General features: G+C 39.9%; 1 protein-coding gene across 3 annotated transcripts in view; it reads right to left on the bottom strand.

The window, feature by feature from the left end:
- The window catches only part of SLC39A11 (solute carrier family 39 member 11), a 508920-nt gene that overhangs the window by 468540 nt on the left and 13304 nt on the right, over positions 1 to 27076 (bottom strand). For 2 of the 3 annotated variants that reach the window (XM_051995202.1, XM_051995204.1), the window contains exons 1-3: positions 17822 to 17945; positions 8713 to 8831; positions 3874 to 3912 (exon numbers count right to left, since the gene is read on the bottom strand). In XM_051995202.1, coding sequence (XP_051851162.1) covers positions 3874 to 3912; positions 8713 to 8820 — 147 coding nt within the window. In that variant the 5' untranslated portion in view covers positions 8821 to 8831; positions 17822 to 17945. Of the gene's footprint in view, positions 1 to 3873; positions 3913 to 8712; positions 8832 to 17821; positions 17946 to 27076 lie in introns of those variants that run through there. The other variant, XM_051995203.1, reaches the window with a different exon arrangement.

Below are 27076 nucleotides of genomic sequence, written 5' to 3'. Positions count from 1 at the left end.
ATGCAGAGATAACTGTATCTCTCTATTACAGAACAAGGCAAACTCTTTTTCTGATCATACATGTCTTAAATGATATATCCCTATTACAAAACTATATCATTTGGCCCAAAATACATAGGAGTCAAAGAGGGATGTGAGGTAATTTAGATAGAAGGTTGATCTCAATAACAAGAAGAGCTAAGTCCCCTGACTTACTAGATATGTGATTTTTATAAATGTGCATGTCATTTTAGTGTCCTAAAGTAACTCCAACAGCTTAAGGTACCTATCTGTATCAGTGAAGACAGTGCCTCTATCAGGAGATGCCAAGAAAATAGCAATACAGTTTGTCACAATGAAGTGATCATTGGTAACTTTGGAGAAAGCAATTAGCAAACTCCTAAGGGAAAAAATATCTAAAATGATTGCCTGGATTTCCTCTCTTCTTATTCATCCCTTAATCCTTGGTAATCTGGCCTCTATCTTCATCATTCACTTCAGACTGCTCTCTCCAAGGTTACCAATGTAAAGTGTTTAGGATTGAGTGAGTGAAGACACTCTCATGGGAATACAGCCTTCAACTATCTACCTTAAATGTGACTTGAGACTTTATAATAACAAATAAAGCTACAGCTAAAAAAGTTGCAAGCGTGTATCTCCTCCTGTTTCCCACCACCTCTTAATTACTATTAAAGTATCTTTTTTTATTCTCTTATTTCTGGGTCAGATTTCTGCAACTAGAATATAAGCCCAGACTCCCCCAAACAATGGAAGAAAAGGTCAGGTTAGGGGGGTGGGGGCTTCTGCATTCAGACTATTTAATCTTGTGTTCTGTGGTTTTTACTTTGCACTCCCTTTTACTGATATACACCTTGTCAGATGGGAGATAGCCTTTCTCAACAGATTGTAATAAACCCTCTTTTGCTTTTTCTTACTCTGATAGTCTCTGATTGTTTTTGTGGTCAATACTGTCCCATCCAGAAAGCTTTTTCTTAATCCTCATCTTTCTTGACTTCTGCAGCATCTGCCACTTCTGACTACCCTCTCCTCTCTAGGTTTTCATGGAGTCCCCCCTTCTACTTGATTGCCCCTTCCAAGTATCCTTTTCTAGATCTCTGTCCACATCACTGTTCCTAAATTTAGGTCTACCTAAGAATCTGGGTCTGGACCCTATTCTCTTGTCTTTCTAGACCCATACTAAGTTAATTAACATCCCTATACTCATTACTCTAAGAATTTAGGCATCTAATCCTAATCTCTTCTCTGAGATCTGATACTACATCAACTACTGAATACAGGATACATCAAAATTGATACCCTGTAAGCAAATGAAACTCAGTCTGTCCAAAACAGGGCTAATTATGTTTCTCTTAAAAATACACCCATCTTACAGAAGTGAATGCAAGGGATAATGCTGTAAAAAAATTACCCTGGCATGGATTCTATCAATAAAAAGTTATTTAAAAAAAATAAAATAAAATAAAATAAAATATACCCACCTTACAAACGTTTCTATTACCGTGGAAAGCATCCTTCTAGTCAGCCAGGCTAACAACCTAAGGGTCATCTTAGGCTCCTTACTCTTGCACCCCACATCCCCATTCAGTTGCCAAATCTTCCCGTCATCTTCTCCCCGAGATCTCTTGCATCCTTGCCCTGCTCTTCACCTACACATCACTCTAGATCAAGGGCTTAACTCTTGCCTAGACCATCACAATAATCTCCTGATTGGCCTTCCTACCTCCAGTCTCTTCCCACTCAAATCCATCTCCCATCCAACAGCCAAAGTGATTTTCCTCAAGAGCAGCACTAACCGCACCTCAATATGCTTCAGTAGCTCTACTACTTCAAAGACCAAACGTCAACTCCTTTGTTTAGCATTTAAAGCCCTTCCCAAAATGGCACCAACCTACCATCCCACCTAACTATATACTACATCCTTTATTTTACACTTTGTCCAGCCAAAGTGGCCACTTCATCTCTCCTTCCTGCCTTTGCATAATTATACCCCATACTGAGAATGTACTCCTTCTTCATGATCACCTCCCAGAATCTAGATTTCTTGAAGGTTCAGCTCAAATGTGACTGTTACCTGCAGCCTTTCTGATTCCTCCCAGCTCCTGTGCCTTCCCTATAAAATTACCCAGCACCTACTTTGTAGATATCTATATGTGTAATATCGTCTCCACCAGTTAGATGTAAGCTTCATAATGATAAGGGCTATTTCACTTTTGCCTTTATTATCCCACTTATCCTACTACCTAGCATATAGTAGATGCTTAATAATTTTTTTAAAAATCTGATTCATTGTTAACTGATTGATCATGGAATTGGACCTTCTTCCCTATCTTCATCCTCTCCTTTCCTTTCCCTCCAAAACTTCAGGATCTTATTAAATATCTCTCTGCTGCTTTGGCAGAGCTATTACTAAAACTTTTTATTCCATTAATATGAATGGTCTTCTCTTTAAAAAAAAAATTCTAAAATTATACATATAAACATTTCTCTTCACAAAAGGTGATCAGCCTTATTAATACTATATTCTTCCAGAGCAAAGCACTCAATCTGTATGCCTTATGGATGAGAGATTTAGAGCCAAGAAAGTGGAAATGGAAAAGGTTCTAGTTTCCTTCAAAAACTCCTTTAGCCATTAATGACTCCAGGATCAATCATGATTATGTGAAGGCTCCTGACAAAGAAGCAGTGGACTCAGGGTGTGGAATGGGATTATTTCCAAAGTTCCTCTGTAGCTTTTTTAAAGCCCATTATACCCTTGTTTCTTCCTACTCTTCCAAACTTCTTACATTTTTAATCTCTCCATGAACTCTGGGATCCAATGACACTGGTATCCTTGCTCTTGACATTCCATCTCCCAACTGTTCCTTTTTACTGGCTGCCCTCAAGGCCTGAAATGCTTTCCCTCCTATCTTCACTGTCTGGCTTTCCTGCTTTTCCTTGAAATTTCAGCTAAAATCCTACTTTTTGCAAAAAAAAAAAAAAAAAAAAAAAAAAACAAACAAACAAACCTGTCCCAGTCTTCCCTCAACAGTAGTGCTTTCTCTGGGAAATTGCCTCCAATTTATTTGGGATATATCCTATTTGTATACCATTGTTTGCATGTTGACTTTCCTATTAGACTAACCCCTTTGAGGAGAGAGGTTGTTTTTGCCTATCTTTGTTTTACCAGTGTTTAACACTTACCCTGACACATAGTAGGGTACTTAATAAATGTTGATGGGTATTTTAAAAGGATTTTGTTTTTCTTGCTTTTCAAGGGGGAAGAGTAGAAAGGAATGAAAATAGATTTTTGTTAACTATTTAAATTAATTATTAACCTTTTTTTTTAACTTTATTAACCTTTTTTTACTCTATGAACTTATCATTTTCGTTTCTGTCAAAAATCAAACACTCAATATATTCACAAGCAAATGCTTTAAAAATAATAATATTTCTATATAATATATAATATGTATAAATGTACATATTTATAAATATTGAGCAAATTTACTCAATATCAAACACTAAAAGTTCCCTGGTATTCATTTGTCAAAATTATGCAATCCAAATGCAGAACTTTAAGAAGTGAACTTATAAAGGCCATAAATTGCTTCATTCTATTTTAAGTATTCATAAGTCATCTGATAAACAGGTATGACAAGATCTACAACCAACCTTCTCTGTCTAATGAATCAGCCATTCTATTTTGGTCTAGATCTAGGGTTATGGGACAGGAAACAAATGTTTTACATGCATTAACATACATAGCCATCACACAGGAAATTACTAAGTCAAGGAAGCATTTTGGCCACATGGGGACTTGTAATGCCCAGAGTAGAGAACTGTCATAAATAAAAAGTGTTCCAATTCACATTTCTCCCACCAGATTCTACTTACCCCTGCAGCAAATCCAAGGCTTCCATCTAAGATCCGTCTCTGTAAATGAAAACAAGATGTTCAGTTTTATACCAAAAGACCTATACCAAAAGTTATAAAAGAGGCACAAGTTTGACTTTTTTGGAATCCACTTTAAAGCCCAAAGTATTCAGCTTCTTATGGGTTCTAAAAACAAAAAGAAAACTTCTTTTTCCAATGCTTTCGAATCTTAATTCACCAAGAAAATAAAAAAGGATTCCATTGAAAAACTTGAAAAATGATACTACTAAGCCCCCCATTTAATTCCATTTTGTTCAACCAACATTTCCTAAATAGCTGTTATTTGCAAAGTACTGTGTAAGGTGTTGGCAATTCTATTGGGGACTCAATAGTAATGGTGCAATAATGCCAACAGCTGACATTTACATATGTGTTAAAGTTTGCAAAGTAATTTCTATAAATGATCTTACTTAATCCTCACAATAGTGAGATGTGTTACTTTCAACCTCTTTTAAGCAATGAGGAAGTTTTAAGCCTCTTGCCCAAGACCCAAGAGCTAGTAATTGGTTGGCGCCACACTAGAGGTCTACATTGCATTGTATCCTAAGCAATCCTGACCCATTCATCAGTGGGACTTTAGTACTGATCCAAACATATTCTCTTGCCAGTTTCCCTAGTGACCAGCTGCTGAAAGAAGGTTGGCCTAGGTCAAGCATCAGATTTGACTACAGAACAGAATTTTTCTTGATACAAAAATAACTGACCCACAGAGGGGAAGAACCTATGACCTCATTAGTAGTATGCCCTAACCAATTGATCTAATCAACTATTTTAATAACCTACATCATAAAGTCTGTGGATGGAATCATCTCGCCATCCTCCATTCACAACCTGACAAAAACACCCTCTCTTCAAAAGGATCAAGTGCATCAAAGAACTTCAGACCAAGGAAGCAGCTCCCCTTTTCAGGCCTATTAGCCAGACTGCTTCTTGCTTACTGCTCTGAAGGTCACTTTCTTTATCTCTGAGCCACTGTGAGTGAGTAAGGCTTGAAATGCTTGAAAAGCCTTCAGTGACATCTGAAAGATACACTTGTGCGGTGGGAAAGCCAAAATACTATTACTTTAAAGAATGATACATAATTAGAGAGATTCTGATTGCTCACAGTTGGACCATCAATATCACAAAAAATGTTATTACCTAAATTAATTTACAGTTAGCACTATCCCAAACTACCAATGGGGGTACTTTACAGAGCCAGAAAAAAATATATCAAATTTCATTCAGAGGAACAAAACAGCAAGAATATCAAAGGAAAAAAAAAAATTTAAGAAAGGAATTAGAGAAATGGTACATTCAGACCTCAAATTATATTATAAAACACGAATTATCTAGATCCCACTCCCCCTCCCTTGCCAAAAAAAAATCAAAACTATCTTGAACTGATTTAAAAAAATAAGAAAATTCATCAGTGGAACAGACTAGATGAACAAGAATAAAAAACAATCCAAATCAATAACCCAGCACTCAAAAAAAGGAAAGAATGTAAGGTACTTGGGAAAGAACACACCATTTAGTAAGAACTAATGAGAAAAGAGGAAAACAATTTGACCAAAATACATACACACACACACACATATACATACATACAGGTATGTATGTATAAATGCATTTTCTATATACGTGTATAGGCCAACATCTTAAACTACATACTACAATTAGCTCAAAAGGAATATATAACCTACTTAAGAAAAATCACATCATAAAACAATTAAAAGAGAATGGCATTGAGCACCTTTTACAACTATGGCTAGAAGAGAATGCTCAAAGGACAGAAATTATGTATGTATCATGTGTATGTGTATGTATGTATATGTGTATATAGGTATGTATACACACACACATAAATATGTGCATATTTATGTGTGTGTGTAATTTTAAACCTGAAAAGTTTTTGCACTATAACAAAATCAATGCAACTAAGATATTAAAAGTCAATTTAGAAAAAAAAATTATTTTTAAGGGTCTGACATGCAAGATATAGAGAATGAACATAAACATATGATTGTTAGTCATTCTTCAATCAATAAAAGGTTAGTAAATATATACAAAGTTTTCCAATTAAGAATTACAAACTATCAACAACCATATGAAAAAATGTTCCAAAACAATAATAATATGAAAAACCAAGTCAAAAAAACTGAGCCTATATTGTTTCATGTCACATACACTAAACTAACAAAAAAAAATGACAAAAAGATGGAAATTATCAATGTTGGAGAAACTGTAGGAAGCACACTAATATAAGGCAGGAACTACTATGAATTGGTCCAATCATTTTGGAAAACAAAATTACACTTTTAAAAAAGACTAACCTGTCTGTCCCCTTTGGGCATGTATCCTGAAAGGAGGCAAAGACAGAAAGAAAGCTCCTATATATACTAAAATATTCAAAGCAACACATTTTGTATTAGCAAAGTAGGTACCAATGAACTGGAAAATGGCTAAACAATTGTTGATACATTAACATAATGGAAAATCGCCAGGTTATAAAAAATGAAAAAGATAAAGAATTCAGAGGAACATGGGAAGACAAAAACAGGTACAGAATGAAGCAACCAGAACCAGGAAACCAACAATGACTATAATAAAAAGAAGTACAACCAGAGTAAGTTTGTCAAAATGTACTTTCATGGGCATAGAATGTTGAATGTACCATCAAATCTGGTGGCTGATTTTGCTGACCTTTTTTCTTTTCATTCTTTTCTCTTTTAAATTTAATTTTAATGTTTTCAACTAACAAAAATCTATTTTCTTCTCCTTCCACTGGAAAAAGAAAAAATTATCATAACAAATAGATAATGCTAAGCAAAACACAATTTTTAATCTTTGTTATAACAAGTAGCCAGATGAGAAGAAGAAAAATATATTTGGAAATAAATGTAATGTACTAACATAACCATAAAGATTTTTTTTAACATCTGAGACAGGGTTAGAACCCTGTCTGTTGAAAATAAGTAGTGCAGGTATCATTATCCCAATTTGTAAGGATGGGTAATTGGAGCACATAAAGGTTAGGTTCCATTTTAACAAGCATGTTTATTTGTGAATTAATATGCTGTGACTTTTCTGTTCTGAGTCTCAAGAAGTCTTATACATGAGATTGATATTTGCTTTACCAGACTCTAATCTTCCTAACACAAAGAGCCCCTAAGTTTGCCAACTTTCCAGGCATGTTTTAGTTTTCAGATCCCTCTCATACTATGTTTAAATAAAACTCAAATCATGCATTCACTTTCTTCTCTTTTGATTTCTAAGACTGCTGTGCCAAACAATGAGGGTGTGTGGCAGCTTTAGGAGCTTGTAGATTTAAGAACATTGGGGGGTGAGGGAGAGAGGAGGAAGGGAGGGGGAGAAAGACAGAGATAGACAGAGAGAGACAGAGACAGAAACAGAGAGACAGAGAGAGACACAGAGACAGAGAGGGACAGAGACAGAGACAGAAACAGAGAGAGACAGAGAAACAGAGAGACAGAGAGGGAGAGAGAAAGACAGAAAAAGAGGAGAGAAGAAAGAGAGACAGAAACACAGAGAGAGAGAGAGAGGAAAGACAGAGAGAGAGAGAGAGAGAGAGAAACAGAGATAGAGAGAGAGAGAGATCAGCTTTACAAGTATCTGTGTGCAGTTTTTCCCAGGAGAGAGTAAAAGAAACTAGAAATATGGAGGACCATAAAGAAAAAAACAGGATGCTTTACTTCAACTGTGCAAATTAGTACACGTTGGGAGGCAGAAAAATCAGAGAGCACCTAACAGAATAGAAATTAGATAGTAGATGGAATGAACTGTGCCTCTCCCCTACACCTCCTGGATGGGGTCTCCATAGGCATATGTATTGGGTGGGAAGAGGGGGACAACTTCTAGAGGCCCAGCTGACTGACCTATACTGTCTTAGCCTAGGGAGAAGTAAAAGTAAGTAGCTCCAACATGTCCCATTAAAATTTGCAAAGCACTTTTATAGACATTATTTCATTTGACTCTCACCACACAATGAGCTAAGTTTTTACAAATAAACAAAAGAGAAGTAGAGGAAGTTAAGGCAAATGCCCAGGGATTGCAGGGGATTCAAATTCAGACTTTCCCCATTCTAAGTCCAGCACCGTACCCAGCATCATTGCCAGAAACAGTAGGATGGAGAATAGGAAAAGCTATCGGGAGAATCAGCCTGTGGATTTTTTTCTTTAGGTTGCTATAAAAACCACTTTGCTTTTCTCCGCATCCAGCAAGAGAACTATGGAGACTGAATGTGAATCAAAGCATAGTATTTTCATCTTTTTAAATGTTTTTTAATCACCTTTTTTATGTTTTGTTGTTTATTTGTTTTTTTCTTTCTCATATTTTTCCCCTTTTAATAGATTTTTTTCTTGCACAACGTGACAAATATGAAAATATGTTTTTAAAAGTACACATATTTAACCTACATCAGATTGCTCACAGTCTTGGGGGGGGGGGGATCTGGAACACAAAATTTTATAAAAATGAATGTTGAAAACTATCTTTACATGTATTTAGAAAAATAAAATACTATTGGAAAAACAAAAACATTTTTCTGAGGAGGAAAATTACGTCTCAAGATGTGACAAAGTCATATATATTAGTAAATGGTAGAGCTGGTATTTTACCTCAAGTCCTCTGAGTCCAGATTGTCTTTGCACCTACCATCTGATTTTCAAGAATTAGTCAAACACACACATATACAAACAATTTGATTTCAAGAAAATCAGGAAAAGGCATAAGGATTACGTGGTAATCTCATATGTATGTATGAGAAGTATGAATGCACAGAACCACAGGGCCGCTTACCTGTCCCCGAGTGAAGATGAAAACTAGGGCAGCTCCAGCTGCTGTCAGACCCCAAGTGAAGAAGGTCCCCAATAAGGCTTGGAACACAGGATTGTAGCCTTGGATCATACTGAAAGACCCTGTGGGTAGTGGAGGAAGACAAAACTATCAGACATCGTAATCACCCAAAAGACATGGTGCCGCCTGATTATCCTAACACTCTGACTTAATGCTGTCCCTTAGTTATTTTAGTTGGGCAGGCAGGTAAAATCTGGTTTTGATTTTGTTTTTGTCTTCTCCTGCTTTTGCTTGTGTTTCTGTTTGTTTTAAGGCTGGTCCCACACAATCTTAATCCCAACATGGATCAAAAGCTTTAACCAGCTTTGTTTTTACAACCCTCCTTAGGCCGCAGCACTTCCATGCTGGGAGCTCACCATACTGATGCCAGATTTAATGTGGACATGTGGTTGGCTTTCCTTCTGCTATAGCTCAGAGCTCCAGAATTCAAGAGCCACACAAGCCCAAATCTCTTTGAGGCACAGGAATGACAAATGTGTGTCACCATCCCTTGTTAGGTATCCTGCCTAATTTTTTTTTTTTGGTGGGGGTAGTTAAGACAGTAATTGGGAATTAAGTGACTGGTCCCTCTCCTGCCTAGTCTTAAAAATCCCCTGGAATCAAGCAATAATCACCCAAATGAATATTTGTTAAGCATCCAGTACAGGCAAAATTCCTACACCCCAGTGCCCTAGGAGACCGGAAGTTACTGAAAATTGGCTCAAACACATAGAAGAAAAAGACTGGTAAGACTCAAGAAGAACACCAATGGCAACTAATTATAAATAAGGAAACAGTATTCATGTAACACTTTAAAATTGGCAAAGTTTTTTATACACATCATCTCACTGAATCCTCACAAACCCTGAAAGTTGGACACTGTTATTGTCCCCATCTTTCATACTAATTTCCCTGAGGTTCATAGATTTGCCAGGCTGGCATCAAAGGTGACACCTAAAATCCTTTTTTTCCTGACTTTCAAGTCTGTTAATGATGGCCAGGCTGCCTCTAAAATCTACAAAGGGTCAGAAAATGGGACTGTGAGGAAAGATTAAAAGAATCAGGAGTTATTTAGCTCCTTAAAAAAGAGAAGGCAGTGAGCTCCTTGAGAACTGGAATTGCTTTTTGCCGTTCTCTGTACTCAGAGTGCTTAACACAGTGCCTGGAATATTGGCACTTAACATATGCCAGTTGGCTGAATGACAGACCTAACTCCTGCCAGGAAATATATGAAAAATATTTAATAGGAAATAATATTAAATGAATTACACTTATATCGAATGATAAGATTTTTTTTAATTTTCAATTAAAAAGGTTTTGAGATTTTTTTCCTTCCACCCACTACAAAATTTCCAAAGTTCTCATTTGAATATTCTGAATATTTTATCCTTTAGGCTTCAAAGACCCTAACAAAACTGGAACTCTAAAAAAGATGACAATTAAACAAAAAAAGAAGAATCTCAGCTACAAAAAGTCATTGTGTTTCTCAGCCTGACAAGTCTGGTTTACCTTGCCAGAAGGACTGGAAAGTTAGTCAAATCAGGCAATGGCACTTGAGTTGATGTAACTCCCACTTAGTTTAATAATAATGCCAGAGAAGAGGTCATATAAGCACAAAGAGCATCAAGAACTATTATTACGCATTATAATGTGCCTGGCACTGTAAGTTTTGGGAATAAAAGAAAAGCAAAGACCATCCCACTCTGAAGGAGCTCACATTTTCAGTGGGAAAGACAACCCACAAACAAGCTCTAGACACAATGTCCAAGAAAAGAAGGAAAGAACAAGCCTTTATTAAGTGTCTTTTATGTGACAGGCATTGTACTTAGCACTTTACAAATAACCTCATTTTGTCCTAACGATGGGAAGTTAGAGGTTATTCCCCCATATTACTGTTGAGGAAACTGAGGCAGAGAGAATCACACAAGTACTAAATGGGTTCCATCCACTGGGCCAGCAGTTGCCTGAGGCAGATCTCTTGCATAAGAAAAAAAAATATTATTCATTTCTCTATTCAGAAAACCTTGTCTAATGTTTACCTGTTCTAAAACCTCAGTTTAGAAATGACTGGTGGTCAAGCTCATATGGCATCCTTTGCCCTAGCTTTGGAAAATTACAGAGCAGAAAAATACGTTTATTCAAAAGCCATGTACTCTAATTTACAAACATTTGGTTCTCCTCTTCACTCAGCTCACAGGTCTCTTTCAGTTCACATTATGGGTCTTTCCAAAATCCACATAACTAAAGGCAATACCACAAGGAGGGACAAGAAGAGCCCAGCTGCTTTATCCCTCCAAATCAGCTACCACAGATTATACCAATGTGCATAGACCAAAAGGGGGGAGGGGAAGGGGAGGCGGGAGAAGGAGGATAAACATTTTTATGTACCTACTGTGTCCCAGGCACTATGTTAAGCACTTTATAAACATCATCTCCTTCAATCCTCACAATAACCCTGGAAGGTGGGTGCTACTATTATTATTACCCCCATTTTACAGTTAGAGGAAACTCTGCAAACTGAGGTTCCGTGCCCATGGACACAGAGGGAGTATCTGAATTGCATCTGAGCTCAGGTCTGGCTGACTTCTGGCCCAGTTCTCTGTGCACTATGGCCCATGTAGCTGCCTCAAGAGAAAAACTGAAAAGCAAGAGTGCCAAAATGAACCCTTTGGGCAAAGCAGCTCAGGAACTGGGCAAGACTCAGCCCAGACTTCTCTCCTTCCAGGTGGTTTGTTGCTCAAAGCCTGAGGCTAGCCCCATGAAAGAGCAAAGAGCAGGAGAATCAGGCTCCATGGAGAATCCAAATCTCCACGCTCAAAATGAAGCAGAGATGGGAATAATGATTAGATCAAGCAATGAAAAAACAAATGCATTCTTTACCCAAAACATCCAGATAATTCATGAAAGAATGGGATCTTTTTTTGACCCTTTGAATCACTGTGACAATGGTCCATTTGTTTCTTCTCTGACCAACTAATCAGTCATTAAAACATCTATTAATATCTACTATGTGCCATGAACTATATATACTAAGTACTAAGGATACAAAAATATAAGATAGTACATGCCCTAAAGGCACTCACAGTCAAGGATTTATTACAAAAAAATATTTATTAAGTGCCTATTACATTGTGAGTTCCTTGAGGACAGGGGCTAAATTTTTCTGGAGAAGAGGAGGGAACCTTTCTTTGTATATTTATTATAGAAAAAATGCTTGCTCAAATCCACCTTCAGAAACTAAGTGTGTGATCCTGGGCAAACCATTTAACCCCAATGCCTCTTATAAAAAATGATTTCTAAAAGAGCTGACTGGTAGAATTTCTCTCCTAAATCTGGCAAGAATTTATTAAATGTGTGTTATATCTTGCCACCCTCCTAGCTGCAATACATATTGAAACCAAGCCTTAGGAACCAATTGTTGGGTTTTTCCTTAACTCACTGTTTCCGCCAATTATATGGGGCTAAGTTACTCAACCTTAAATTGCACCCCAAAAAAAAGTTTGTGTTTATAACCTGTGAATTTGTGCATCTAGTTAATTTAAATAAGATTTTTGTACATTGTCTTAATGTCCTCACATGGCAGTAGAATACCAAAATTTGTAAGTAATCCTAAAAGCTGAGAATTGTAATGCCCAGCACATTATTGTGTAAAGAAAAATAAAAGCTTGAAATTGAAGTAAATTGAAAAAAAAAAATTCTTGCTAACTTGACTGGTCAATCATGTATTGGGCCCTGCAATGAGCACTGCAGATACAAGTACAAAGAAATAATGCTTACAAAAAATTTACATAATCTAACAGGGGACACGATATGTACATATAGAAATATGTAAAGAACATACATAAAAAGAATAAATTAAAAGTAGTTGAATACAAGAGAGTATAGGAGAGAGGACATTAGCAATTAAGAAGAGGGGGTCAGTAAAGGCTCCACAGAGCAATCTGGAACTGTGCTCAAAGAGCTATAAAACTGTGCGTACCATTTGATCCAGCAAGGCCATTAACTGGGTCTGTACGTAAAGGAAATCATAAAGGAAGGAAAAGGACTCACATGTGCAAAAATGTTTGTAGCAGCTCTTTTTGTGATAACAAAGAATTGGAAAATGAATAGATGCCCATCAACTGGGAAATGGCTGAACAAGTTGTATATGAAGATAATGGAACTATTACTGTTCTATAAAAAATGATGAATAAGCTGATTTTAGAAAGGCCTGGAAAGATTTACATGAACTGATGCTGAAACAAGTAGAACCAGGAAAAAATTGTACACAGTAACAGCAAGAATGTGCGATGATCAGCTAAGAAAGGCTTGGTTCTTCTCAGTGAGTAGTTCAGTGATCCAAAGCAATCCCAATAGATTTAGGACAGAAAATGCTATCTTGTTTTTGCCATTTGCTCTGATTTTAAAACAAAACTCAGGTGTCACCTTTTTCCTTCTTTTTTTTTTTTTTAGTTTATTTTTAATACACATTGTTTTATGAATTATGTTGGAAGAGAAAAATCAGAGCAAAAGGGAAAAACCATGAGAGAAAAAAAAAACAGAAAAAAGAAGTGACCATAACATGTGTTGATTTACATTCAGTTTCCTTAGTTCAGTGGTTCTCAAAGTGTAGTCCAAAGAATTGTTGGGGTCTTTGAAACCCTTTCAGAGGGTCTACAAATTCAAAATCATTTTTTATTTCTAACATAATAAATAGCTATAAATATAACCCATATGAACAAAAACTCTTTGAACAGATCCTCGATAGTTTTTTAACAACATGAAGATACTGAGAACAAAAGTTTAAGAACCACTGCCTTAGTTCTTTCTCTGGATGCAGAAGACGATACCTGAACTTTGAGTTAAAATTAGAGAAGGGTTTCATGAAGGGGCATAATGTGAATGAATACCCACTAAAATGGTCAGACAGGTAGAAAAACTAAGGTGATCAAAAACAGCAGACAGGTAAAGATGGATGAGGACCACCAGGAATGAGAAGTAAGGGATTGTTGGTAATTTTGGAGAGATCTGTTTCAGTTAAATGATGAGTTCAAAAGCCCCAACACAAAGGATTGAGAAGAAAAGAGAAAGGAGGCAAAGTGAAGGCAATGAGCATAGACACCTTTTTCTAGTTTGGCCCAAAAGGGGAGAAGAGATATTGGATGAGAGCTAATTAGAGCTCAGTGGGTAGTGTGGACCTGGAGTCTGGCCTGAGTTCAAAACAGGCCTCGAACACTTACTAGCTAGTCACTTCACCCTCTCTGCCTCAGATTTCTCATCTATAAAATGATTAAGAAAAGTGTCCAGACCCTGCTGGACTGTGTGTGTATAAGGCCCTGCGAAGAGAGAAGAGGAAGGGCGGGACAAGAGACGCGCAGAAGGGAGACAAGACAGGCTTTCTGATCAAGTCTCATTTATTGTGGGCAAAAGCACAAGTATTTATGGCGATTTGTGAGGGAGTGAGGGTCGTGGAAACTCAGTACAGAGGAGACCCTAGACAAAGGGTTTGTTTCCCACCGAAAGAGGAGTTAACCAGAGGCCTTTGATGATGTAGGAAGCTCCAGGAGGCGTCTAGATATCTGTTTGTTCAAGGTTAGAGGAGTCTTTAGGAATGTGGCTTTATCACCTGTAGATTAGTGCTGGCTCCCCACAGAAAAGAAAATGGCAAAGCACTCCTGTGTCTTCACCAAGAAGACCCCTAATACGACTGAACAATAGCCACAAAAGGGTGGAAGATAGGCCTAGAGATTTATTTTAAAGGGAAGGCTTGACTATATTTGAGAAGAGATTAACAGAAAGGCAGGGGTTGGAGGCAGGGATGGTGGAACTGGCAGTTTCCTGGAAAAGATGGAAGGATTTGAAAAGCATAGGTAGAGAGAATGGACTTGGCAAGTATAAGGGCCACCTCATTTTCAGAGTCAAAGAAAGGAGAAAAGACTACTGGCTGATACCAAGGGATTCTGAGATGAAGATAAGGAGGGGGCAGCCTCTTATGTTGAATGATTTCAATTTTTTCAGTAAACTAAGATGCAACCTTCTCAACTGAGAGGGGAGGGGAAGGCATAGGAAGAGGTTTGGATATGGCGATTTAAAAGGTTAGAGAGACATAATTGCTGGGTAACTTAATCATTTTATTAATAATGCCAGCATTTTTCATAAAAGGATAGACGTTTGGCCATCTCTCTCTTAGACCAAAGACCGCTGATGACGGGTTGGTTCAGATTATATGTCCTTGGAAGAGCAGATGTTCAATCAACTCTGATTGGTTAGCAGTTAATGAGAAAATAAATGTTACAATGGAAGCAGCTGAGAGTGACATCATGTCACCCAAGAGCAGAGAGACTACCTCTATTCCCAGACCAAAAAAGGATGTTTCCACCCAAGCTGGACTGAATGGAATTCACCAAAGCCTAGAGATTCCTTTTAAGACTGGGTAGGGTCAGGTAGAGGAGAAGGTTAACTCAACCTTCAGAGACAGGTCTTGAAATGAGAAAAAAGAAAAGAGGGAAATCTCAATCTCCCCAAATCACGGTTATTAATAATCTGTTTTCTTATAGAAAAGGGAAATATGGTATCAATTAGAGAGGATTAAAAGGCATCAAGGGCAAGCCTGAATAGGACAAAGGTGGGTGGGGGGTGAGAAGGGAGGGGAAGGGATTCCAGAGTAAAGAACAACATAGAGCTAACTAAAGTCCTAAGGTTAGAAAGGTAGGAAAAGGAAGTCAGAACAAAGATAAGGGTCTGAGAAAGTCCTCCCAGGTGGAAGAGCAGCAGATTGGGATGAGAGCAATGAACAGAGGGATCAGGCATAGAAAGGAATGAAATGACTTCTGATTGTGTTCAGAAAAATAACAAATATTTTGAACAAGTAGGGGACGGTGAGTCCCAGTGCATGGCAGAGGTGGAAGGAAAGGGTGGGTGACAGGATTTAAGGAGCCTTTCGAGGTAAGGGAATCAGCATTGATCATAAAGTCCACTAGTATGAAGGCAAGAGTTGAGAAGTGATGTGATTGTATAAAAAAATGTTATGTGAAAAGGAGGCAGGTAAGTGATAAAGTAAAAAGGAGCCGGGGAGTAGCAGTGCAGACAAGGAATGTCCCTGCTTCCCTGTCTAAGACTAGTGTGTCTGGACAAAGAGTGAAAGTACAACCAGTGCTGAAAAGGATGAATAAGAATAATGGCAGAGGGGAGGGGGCAGGTTTCAATGAAGGCTAGTGGATGGAAAGAATGTAAGAGAAAAAGGTTCAGATTGAAGGGAAATGTGTTCACCATGAAAGGGAACAATGCAAGGGGTAGATGAGATGGGAGTAGAACATGGATGGAGTAAGGTTGAAGAGGATGGGGAGAATGGAGGTTGGAGATGGTTTATTCCATGTAGCAAGGGCTTGAGTAATACAGAAACAGGTGGTGGGAGATTATTAGCTATAGGAGGAGGAGTAGGTGGCAGATGAGGTGGCAGAAGACACAAAGGGGTGTTGTTGCCCTGCAAGGGCCAGGGAAGAGGAAGCTTCCTCAGTCCTTCCTCAGTGCTCCTCCTTGGCTGTGGCTGGGGGAGAGGCTGATGGTGCAGCTGCCCCTCTCCCCCTATGCTAGACAGGGCTTTAGGAAGTTCAGAGCAGTTAGGAGGCAAACTAAGCCTGTTTCCTACTGTTCCCCTCCCCATGATGGGCAAAGATTAGTAGAAAGATTCTGGACTATTTACATCTTTTCAAAGTTATACAAATAAAATGATCTAAATATTTACACTGTATACATGCCAAAAGCCAAATGTATTTGGTGGAGTGTTGTACAAAGAGATGGTTAGGAGGGAGTGCCTGTCATCTGGGGCCACCATCACCACTCGGCTGAAATCCCTTCGTCATCCTACTGGACAGGCTGGGTGGCTATCACCAACCCCCTAAGACACCTCCAAAAGGCTGTGGTCTCCTGGGGCCTGGGGCTTCTGTACATTAATAAAGCCTTGTTTCCTACCTGCCACTCACACCAACTCTCTTTCCCCTGCTGGAGTGCCTTTCCCTGAAACATTCCAAAGGACACAGTCCCAGTATTCCCAGAACTGAGAGGTTGGAAACAGGCCCCTCCTCCACTGAGAGATGGAAATGGATGAAACAGAAGCCTTTTTAAAATTTTAATAAATAAATAAAAGAGAGTGGGTGGCTTTAGTAACACTGAGGAACATGGCGTGTAATGCCACATCCCATCTAAAGCACCTTATGCAACCAAGCTCACTTACTCATGAGGGGGTTATTAATATCATAAAACTTTATTAATTAACTGGAGAGAGGATTTTTCTCCACCCACTTAAACACTTTGAAAGCCAAAAACAACCTCCTCCTCCCAGCAAACACCCAGACAGGCTGTACTATATACTGGCACATGAGGTGTTCTCTGCTATATGCAAGGTTTCTTTCTTTTTCACCTGTTGATGCATTTCAAAAGTGCTCATGAAGTAACTGGGGGAAAGGGGAAGAAAGAAGAGAAATGTGTGTCTTGGGATCTATTCTCTCAGTGCGGGTCAAATGCGTAATATATGGAAAGTGCTTTGCAAATCTCGATGTCCTACAAAAACGTTAGCTATTTATTATTAATCATTATTTCATCATCATCGTTCTAATTATCTTCCCATAAATGACTACTGCCCTTGGAGCAACAACACGGTCCCTGTTCCAAACAAGGAAAATCGGGTAGGATGATGGGGATTTGAGCAGATGCGTGGAAGACAAATCCCCCTAAAACCTCGGGGAGCGGACAGGAGAAGAGCACACGGTGCAAGGAGTCCCCCAGCCCGGGCCCCCAGGGTCACAGGGGTCACCCGGCCTCGGCGGGGCAATGAATGGAGAGCGTCCGGGCAGAGCTCCCGCCGGCACGCTGGGGGCGCCAGCCTGGGAGGGGGCGGCACGGGCAGGGGCTGACCCTGTCCCCCCTGCTCTAACACACACCTGTCCGTCTCAGGCTGCCCTCCAGCCGCCGCTCTCCACAATGACAGCCCCTCCGGGCTCTCAGGAGCCCCAGACACTTCTCCCCTTCTCCCCAGGCCCTGCCTCGGGCCCCGATGAGCAGAAAAGGGGGTGGAACGAGAGAAAAGACAACTTACTAGGGTGCCCCTCTCAAGCCCCCAATCCACTTCCATAAGGCACCCCAGCTGCAGCAGCAGCAAGCAGAAACAGCCCCGGCTCGGCCACGGCTCCCGCGGTCACTTCCGCCTGGGCTGCCTGTACACGTGTCTCCCCAAGCCTCCTGGCCCCACCCTGCCCTGCTGCTACTGGCAAATCCAGCCCGGGAAATCGATTCTCTGGTTCTCGTCCTCGGGATGTGGGAAACCGAGTGGGGCGGGAGGAACTGACACGTCCCAGGAGCCCAGTGGGGAGCGGTCCGTGCAAGAGCCGCAGAGATCCTTCCGAAGGCGCCCAACTCTGGCACTGCCGCCAGACACAGAAAAGCAAAATCGACCCCAACCCGGGAGGCCCCTTTGAACAAGCAGACCTAGTCCTGGGCATGGGACCCAAGGGCCAAAATGATGGGGGCACGTTCTGCCAGTGGTCAAAACTTTGGAACAAAGTGGGGGCCTATGATTGGAGAAGAACTGAATGGTATGGGATTATAATACAATAGAAGAAATTCAAAGGTAGATAGAAAGTTAGATATACATATGTAGATATGACTGTAGAGGAATAGATAGATGGATGGATAGGAACTGTTACAGAATTTAAAAAATTAGAAAGAGTTAAAAGGCCTGAGTTAAAATTCTGCTTCCTGTGTCCCAGCAAGTCACTTAGGACCTCAGTTCCTTATCTGCAAAATTAAGAAAGAGGATGGGATGACTTCCAAATCTATGAGCCTGTTATCCTAAAAACAAAAACAAAAGGCATCTGAATGCAAATTAATTGCAATGACCAATCTTAATCCTCAACTGCAGATATTGAAACATAATTTCTGTTAAGTGGAGGGAGGAATGTGGGATCAGAATATTGCATACACTGTCACAAGAGGCATTTTTTTGCATAACTTTTCTATTATAAAGAAAGTTTCAGTGGAGGTGGAATGAAGTTGGGAAATGATTATGATGTAAAAAACAAAAGACAACAATAGACCTTTTTTAAAATTTAAAAAAGAAGAAAAAGAAGAATCCATATTAGTGGAATTTCCTCAGAGGACATTGAGATGTGTGGCCTGGTCTATGAAGTAACTTGCACTGCGAAACAAGGCTGACTCTAGCAGAGAGAAAGAGAAGACGAGAGAAAGAAATATAGAGAAATAGAGACACACACAAAGATGGAGCGGGAGAGGAAGGAAGGAAAAAGGAAGGAAGGAAGGGAGGAAAGTTATAAATGAAGGGCTTCACTTGTGCTTTCAGTTGGTCGATTAACTATCATTAATTATTGATGATTCTAAAAACAGCAAAAGACAATTCTACTCTTAGGGAACTCCCTGTCTAATGAATGGGGCAGACAATATGGAAGCAATTACATTCTCTTGTTGGAGTATTCTTGGGGTCTCTGGAGGCAACCTTTGTTTCACTTCAGTATAATCATCCCAAATGCAGCCAGGTGTTAAAGTCCAAATCCTTTATTGTCTCTTTCCAAGTCTTATCTCCTTTCCTGCCCCCCTTCTCCCCTCCCTTCCCCCCCACACTAGCTTTCTTATAGTCCAGATCCTTTATTATCTCCTTCCTGGGGCTGGGCAGCTTTCTGGAGAGTCTTTCAGTCTGGCCTCAGTTCCAAGAGCTTGAGCTCCTGCCTCCTTCTCTGCCCTCTGAATCTCCCTATCAAGGGTTTGCAATTCAGCCTCCAGCCACAACAAAGGTGGAAGATGGAATGAATCTGTCTCAGCCTCAAGAACTTCTAATGCACTTGTCCTTCTGGCCCTGAGAGCTTCTAGCTTATATGCCCCACAATGAGTACAAACCAATTATTATATCACTAGGAAACCATTATTTGTTGTAGGATTAAATCTAATTTGCTAAACTAGATTTAACCATTGTCTCCTCAATTCCACTTAGTACCTTGTTTCAAGTTCTGGCCCATAACAGAAGATAAAGTGAGGGCAATTTCAGGGGGCAGGCACTTAGATTAAAGAGGACTGGAAAGGACAAGAAGAGGTAAGATTTAGGTGGGATTTGGAAGGAAAGCAGGGAAGTGAGAAGAAAAGAGAGTCCCAGGCATGGGGGAACCAGTGAAAATGTCCAGAGAGAAACAGGAGCATAGTGACAGAGAAACAGCAAGGAGACCAGTGTCGCTTGATGGTAGGGTACATAGAGGAGAGGAATATATAAGATGTTAAATGTAGGAAGGGCCCAAGGGGAGTTTGACTTTAAAAGCCAAAGAAAGAATTTTCTATTTAATCCTGAAAATAATAAGGAGCCACTAGAATTTTTGATTGGGGATGATAAGGAGCAGGGAGGGAATGTGACATGCAGGTCAGACCTGCATTTTAGAAAGATCAGTTTGACAACTGAAGGATTGACTGAAGTGGGGAGTGATTTGAGGAAGGAAGAACAACCAAAATGGGTACTAAATCCGGATAAGTGATACCTGGTTATGGTGTGCACTAGTTATGGTAATGATCTCTCTAGAGCAATTAGCTAGCAAGTTACTTCAGTTTCCAATCAGGCAATAGGATAGGCAATTGAATAGGAAATAGTTCAGCTCCCTCATGTTCTTGTCAAGGCTGACAAAAGAAAACTGAATACAGGTGTCAGGCCTCTCAGGAGAGTCTCCCCCCAATCTCATTAACTCCCTCTGACAAGTATATTCATCATTATACAGTGAATTTATAAATCACTCAAATGGGAACTAGATGATGCAGTTTACTGCAGCAAATGCTCATCTCAGATTGCCAAGCCCTCCACCAAGCCTACCTTTGGCTACCTTCTATCAGTCCATGTACACTTAATAATAAAACTCAAGATTGAGGCTTTAGAGTTGAAAAGGACTTTGGAGAGACCCTCTCTCATTTGAACAAATAAGGAAAGCAAGACCCAGAGAGGTGAAATAACTCACTCATAATACCAACTGACAATGGTTAAGCCAATATTTGTACTCAGCTGCTTGATTCCCAATCCTGCATGCTCTCACTATCCTGTGCTCCCCCTCATGAATCATACTGTCAACACATCCTTTTGTCAACCTGAATGAATATCAAGCAATCCTATCAGGGAAGGGTAGAACTCCATGGAACATGTGCCAGAATGGGCTTGGAGAGTCAATCCCATAAAGGGTAAGTCTGACTTCCAATGGTAATTTCCAAGGATCCATTGATGCATTCAACATTGAAAGAATTTGGAATTAACTTCTCTCCTTCCACTATGACAGCCACAGGGAAGGGAAGTAATCCCAAAAAGTCAATCTCTTTTAGACCTGATTCAGCTTTAGAACTTGGGCCCACTCTCTAGAAGTGGTTCTTAACATGGGGGTCCATAAATGTATTTCTTTAATACTTTAATAACTATTTCAATATAGTTGCTTTCCTTTGTAATATTATATATTTTATTCACTTAAAACATTATTGCTTGAGATTTCATACTTTTTGCCATTCTGTCAGAAACATCCATAAAAAAAAACAACAACAAAAAAACTGTTGAGCTCTAATTCCTATCATAGACCATAATGTTCAACCTCACCTCATTTATTTCAGTTAGGTTGGAAAGAAATAAAAATAATATAATTCAAAATACTAGGCAAGTATGAGCTATGCCATTCAGCTTTGGAATACAGAACCAAGCTACGCTAGCTTGATTGCTGAGCACCTCACACAGCCCACCATATCTAGGTAGGCCCCCAATCATGCTTCATTCAAATCTACCCATCCCTTTCCAACTTTTGTTTTGAGAACAGCAACCAAATCAACACCACCATTGTTTCTACAAAGGGGATATCAAATCAACTGCCCTTAGCTTCATTTACAATCCCTTTGACTTTTCAGACCAAAACACCTTTTCCTAGCCATCTACCTATTATCTCCTCCTATTAGGATGTAAGCTCTAGTCTGATTTATTTTAAATTTTAATAGCATTTTATTTTCTAAATACATGCAAAGACAGTTTAACATTCATTTTTATAAGATTTTGTGTTCCAAATTTTTCTCCCTCCCTCCCCTACCTTCCTTCCCCCCAAAAAAGCAAATAATCTGATATAGATTAAATATATATAATTCTTTTAAACATATTTCCATATTTGGCATGTTGTGCAAAAATACTTTGGGGTTTTTTTTTAAAGAACATGAACTTCTTGCAAGCAGAAACCATTTCTCTTTTGTATTTGTATTCCTAGAATGTAACGCAATTCATGGCACAATGTTAAGGGTTTATTCTGTTCTCTATACTTATAATTGGTAGATCATAAAAATAAAGAATAATCAGAAATCATACACACTTCTCTTTCATATCCTCAACTGGATTATAAAACTCCTTTACAGCAGAAGCCATTATTCATTCCTCTCAGTACTTAGACAGTGCAGAACATATTATAAGGAGGTAAGAAAATACCTATTGGTTGAAAGTATGAATTATCTGTACCAGTTTTTCCTCTCCACTGGGGAGGATAATTGAAATGATATTTTATAACCAAAATCTGGCCAAAGATGAAAAAATGTGCCCTTCTCCCTTCTTTGCAGAAGCAGGACTCTATGGACACACAATAATGAATATATTTGGTTGATGTTTGTTTCACATAATTCCTTTTTTTACCCCCTTTCTTCTCTGTTCTTTGTTACAAAGGATGATTCTCTGGAGAGCATGAGGAGGGAAACATTTGAAAATGAAGGCAATGTAAAAACAAAAAATATCAACCAAACCTTAAAATAAAAAAAAAGATAGTGTCTTTTAGTAAAAAATTTACCCTACTAAATAAATCATTAGACTATGTAATAGGATGACCATATATTTTTGCTCCATTCTTATCTCTCTTTGAAAGACTGAGTCCTTGAAAAGGCATTATGTTCCTAAGTTTTGAGAGGAAAGAAAATTTGTACTTTATCTATGAGTGACCTCTAATCCTTTCATTCCTCAGTATTTTCCAAGTCCATTATTTCCCGCTTAGTCTATACTCGCTTACTTTGTTAAACCAGTTCCATTCTATGGTATCCTCTTCTATCAAATCCCTTGTTCTGTGGTCCAACTGTTGCTCAAATCTTGACAAATCCCATCCCAGAATTACTCTAACCAAGAGCCTCTTCCACTCCTACTCACTTGCTACTGATCCAACCTGAAGTCATCTTACCCTGCGGACAGGATCTCCCACAAAGCAAGGTTTTCTCCTTTCAACAATGCCCTGGGCTGAGCAAGGTGATCTTTTTACTCCTCCCCAGTTGCTAAAGGCAACTAGATGGTGCACTGGATAAGGAGCCAGGAAGACTTATCTTCTTGAGTTTCCAAGCTGGTCTGAGACACGTAGTAGGTGGTGCACTGGATAAGGAACCAGGAAGGCTTATTTTCTTCAGTTCCCAATGTGAGCTCAGACACTCAGTAGGTTGTGCACTGGATAAGGAGCCAGGAAGACTTATTTTCTTGAGTTTCCAATCTGGTTTGAGACACTTAGTAGGTGGTGCACTGGATAAGGAGCCAGGAAGACTTATTTTCTTGAGTTTCCAATCTGGCCTCATACACTTAGTAGGTGGTACACTGGATAAGGAGCCAGGAAGACTTATTTTCTTGAGTTTCCAATCTGGCCTCAGACACTTAGTAGGTGGTACACTGGATATGGAATCAGGAAGACTCATCTTCTTGAATTCCCAATCAGGTCTCAGACAATCAATAGGTGATTTGGAGTCAGGAAGACTCATCTTCTTGAGTTCCAAATCTGGCATCAAACACTTAGTAGGTGATATGGAGTCTGGAACAGTCATCTTCTCAACTTCCCAATCTGGCCTTAGACACTTAGTAGGTGGTACACTGGATATGGAATCAGGAAGACTCATGTTCTCGAGTTCCCAATCAAGTCTCAGGCACTTAGTAGGAGATGTACCGGATATAGAGTCAGGAAGACTTGTCTTCTCGAGTTCCCAATCTGGCACCAAACACTTAGTAGGTGATATGGAGTCTGGAATAATCATATTCTCAACTTCCCAATCTGGCCTCAGACACTTAGTAGATGATAGGGAGTCAGGAAGACTCATCTTCTCGAGTTCCCAATTAAGTCTCTGGCACTTAGTAGGTGGTGCACTGGGTATGGAGTCAGGAAGATTCATCTTCTCGAGTTCCCCATCTGGTCTCAGACATTTAGTAGGAGATGCACTGGATATGGAGTCAGTAAGATTCATCTTCTCGAGTTCCCAAACAGGCCTCAGACACTTAGTAGGTGGTGCACTGGGTATGGAGTCAGGAAGATTCATCTTCTCGAGTTCCCAATCAGGTCTCAGACAATCAGTAGGTGACTTAGAGTCAGGAAGACTCATATTCTTGGATTCCCAATCAGATCTCAAACACTCAGTAGGAGATGCACTAGATATACAGTCAGGAAGACTCGTCTTCTTGAGTTCCCAATCTTGTGTCAAATACTTAGTAGGTGATATGGAGTCTGGAACAGTCATCTTCTCAACTTCCCAATCTGGCCTCAGACACTTAGTAGATGATAGGGAGTCAGGAAGACTCATCTTCTCGAGTTCCCAATCCGAACCCCAACACTTAGTAGGTGGTGCACTAGTTATGGAGTCAGGAAGATTCATCTTCTCGAGTTTCCAATCAGGCCTTAGACTCTTAGTAGGTAGTACACTGGGTATGGAGTCAGGAAGATTCATCTTCTCAAGTTCCCAATCTGGTTTCAGATACTTAGTAGGTGATGCACTAGATAGGGATTTAGGAAGACTCATCTTCTCGAGTTCCCAATCAGGTCTCAGACAATCAGTAGGTGATTTGGAGTCAGGAAGACTCATGTTCTTGAATTCCCAATCAAGTCTCAGACACTCAGTAGGAGATGCACTGGATATGGAGTCAGGAAGATTCATCTTCTCGAGTTCCCAGTCTGGCATCAGACACATAGCAGGTGATAGGGAATCAGGAAGGCTCATCTTCTCGAGTTCCCAATCAGGCCTCAGACACTTAGTAGGTGGTACATTGGATATGGAGTCAGGAAGATTCATTTTCTCAAGTTTCCAATCTGGTTTCAGACACTTAGTAGGTGATGCACTAGATAGGGATTTAGGAAGACTCATCTTCTCGAGTTCCCAATCAGATCTCAGACAATCAGTAGGTGATTTGGAGTCAGGAAGACTCATGTCCTTGAATTCCCAATCAAGTCTCAGACACTCAGGGGGAGATGCACCGGATATGGAATCAGGAAGATTCATCTTCTCAAGTTCCAAAACAGGCCTCAGACACTTAGTAGGTAGTGCACTGGGTATGGAGTCAGGAAGATTCATCTTCTTGAGTTCCCAATCAGGCCTCAGACACTTAGTAGGTGGTACACTGGATATGGAGTCAGGAAGATTCATCTTCTCAAGTTCCCAATCTGGTTTCAGACACTTAGTAGGTGATGTACTAGATAGGGATTTAGGAAGACTCAGCTTCTCGAGTTCCCAATCAGGTCTCAGACAATCAATAGGTGATTTGGAGTCAGGAAGACTCATGTTCTTGAATTTCCAATCAAGTCTCAGACACTCAGGGGGAGATGCGCCGGATATGGAATCAGGAAGATTCATCTTGTCAAGTTCCCAAACAGGCCTCAGACACTTAGTAGGTGGTGCACTGGGTATGGAGTCAGGAAGATTCATCTTCTTGAGTTCCCAAACAGGCCTCAGACACTGAGTAGGTGGTGCACTGGATATGGAGTCAGGAAGATTCATCTTCTCAAATTCCCAATCTGGTTTCAGACACTTAGTAGGTGATGTATTAGATAGAGATTTAGGAAGACTCATCTTCTCGAGTTCCCAATCAGGTCTCAGACAATCAGTAGGTGATTTGGAGTCAGGAAGACTCATGTTCTTGAGTTCCCAATCAAGTCTCAGACACTCAGTAGGAGATGCACTGGATATGGAGTCAGGAAGACTCATCTTCTCGAGTTCCCAATCAAGTCTCGGGCACTTAGTAGGTGGTGCACTGTATATGGAGTCAGGAAGATTTATTTTCTTGAGTTCCCAATCTGTCCCCAGACAATTAGTAGGATTTGCACTGGATATGAAGTGAGGAAGATTCATCTTCTCAAGTTCCCAAACAGGCCTCAGACACTTAGTAGGTGGTGCACTGGATATGGAGTCAGGAAGATTCATCTTCTCGAGTTCCCAATCAGGCCTCAGACACTTAGTAGGTGGTACACTGGATATGGAGTCAGGAAGATTCATCTTCTCGAGTCCCCAGCCTGGTCTTAGACACTTAGTAAGTGGTGTGGAGTCAGGAAGATTCATCTTGTCAAGTTCCCAATCAGGTCTCAGACAATCAGTTGGCGATTTGGATTCAAGAAAACACATGTTCTTGAGTTCCCAATCTGGTCTCAAAGATTTAGTAGGTGATGCACTGGGTATAGACTCTGAAACAGTCTTCTTCTCAAGTTCCCAATCAGGCCTCAGACACTTAGGAGGAGATTCACTGGGTATGGAATCAGGAAGACTCATCTTCTCAAGTTCCCAATCTGGCTTCAGACACTTAGTAGGTGATATGGAGTCAGGAAGATTCATTTTCTTGAATTCCCAATCAAGTCTCAGACACTTAGAAGATGGTACACTGGATATGAAGTCAGGAAGACTCATCTTCTCAAGTTCCCAATCTGGCCTTAGACACTTAGTGGGTGATATGCAGTCAGGAAGATTCATCCTTTCAACTTCCCAATCAGGTCTCAGACACTTAGTAGATGGTACATTGGATATGGAGTCAGGAAGACTCATCTTCTCGAGTTCCCAATCTGGCCTTAGACACTTAGTAGGTAATATAGAGTCAGGAAGATTCATCTTCTCAAGCTCCCTATCAGGTCTCAGACACTTAGTAGGTAGTACACTGGATATGGACTCAGGAAGATTCATATTCTGTAGTTCACAATCTGACCTCAGACACTTAGTTGGTGGTGCACTGGGTATGGAGTCAGGAAGACTCATCTTCTCAGGTTGCCAGTCTGATGTCAGACACTTAGTAGATGGTGCACTGCATATGGAGTCAAGAAGACTTATGTTCTCAAGTTCCCAATCTGGCTTCAGACACTTAGTAGGTGATGCACTGGGTATGGAGTTTGAAACAGTCTTCTTAAGTTCCCAATCAGGTCTCAGACACTTGGTAGGTGATAGGGAGTTAGGAAGATTCATCTTCTCGAGTTCCCAATCAAGTCTCGGGCACTTAGTGGGTGGTGCACTGGATATGGAGTGAGGAAGACCCATCTTCTCGAGTTCCCAATCTGATCTCAGACACTTAGTAGGTGGTACACTGGATATG

Source organism: Antechinus flavipes, chromosome 4 (assembly GCF_016432865.1).
Source record: "Antechinus flavipes isolate AdamAnt ecotype Samford, QLD, Australia chromosome 4, AdamAnt_v2, whole genome shotgun sequence".
Classification (NCBI taxonomy): Eukaryota; Metazoa; Chordata; class Mammalia; order Dasyuromorphia; family Dasyuridae; genus Antechinus; species Antechinus flavipes.
The sequence above is the reverse complement of the archived record's forward strand: the minus strand, read 5'-3'. Positions and strand labels throughout refer to the sequence as shown.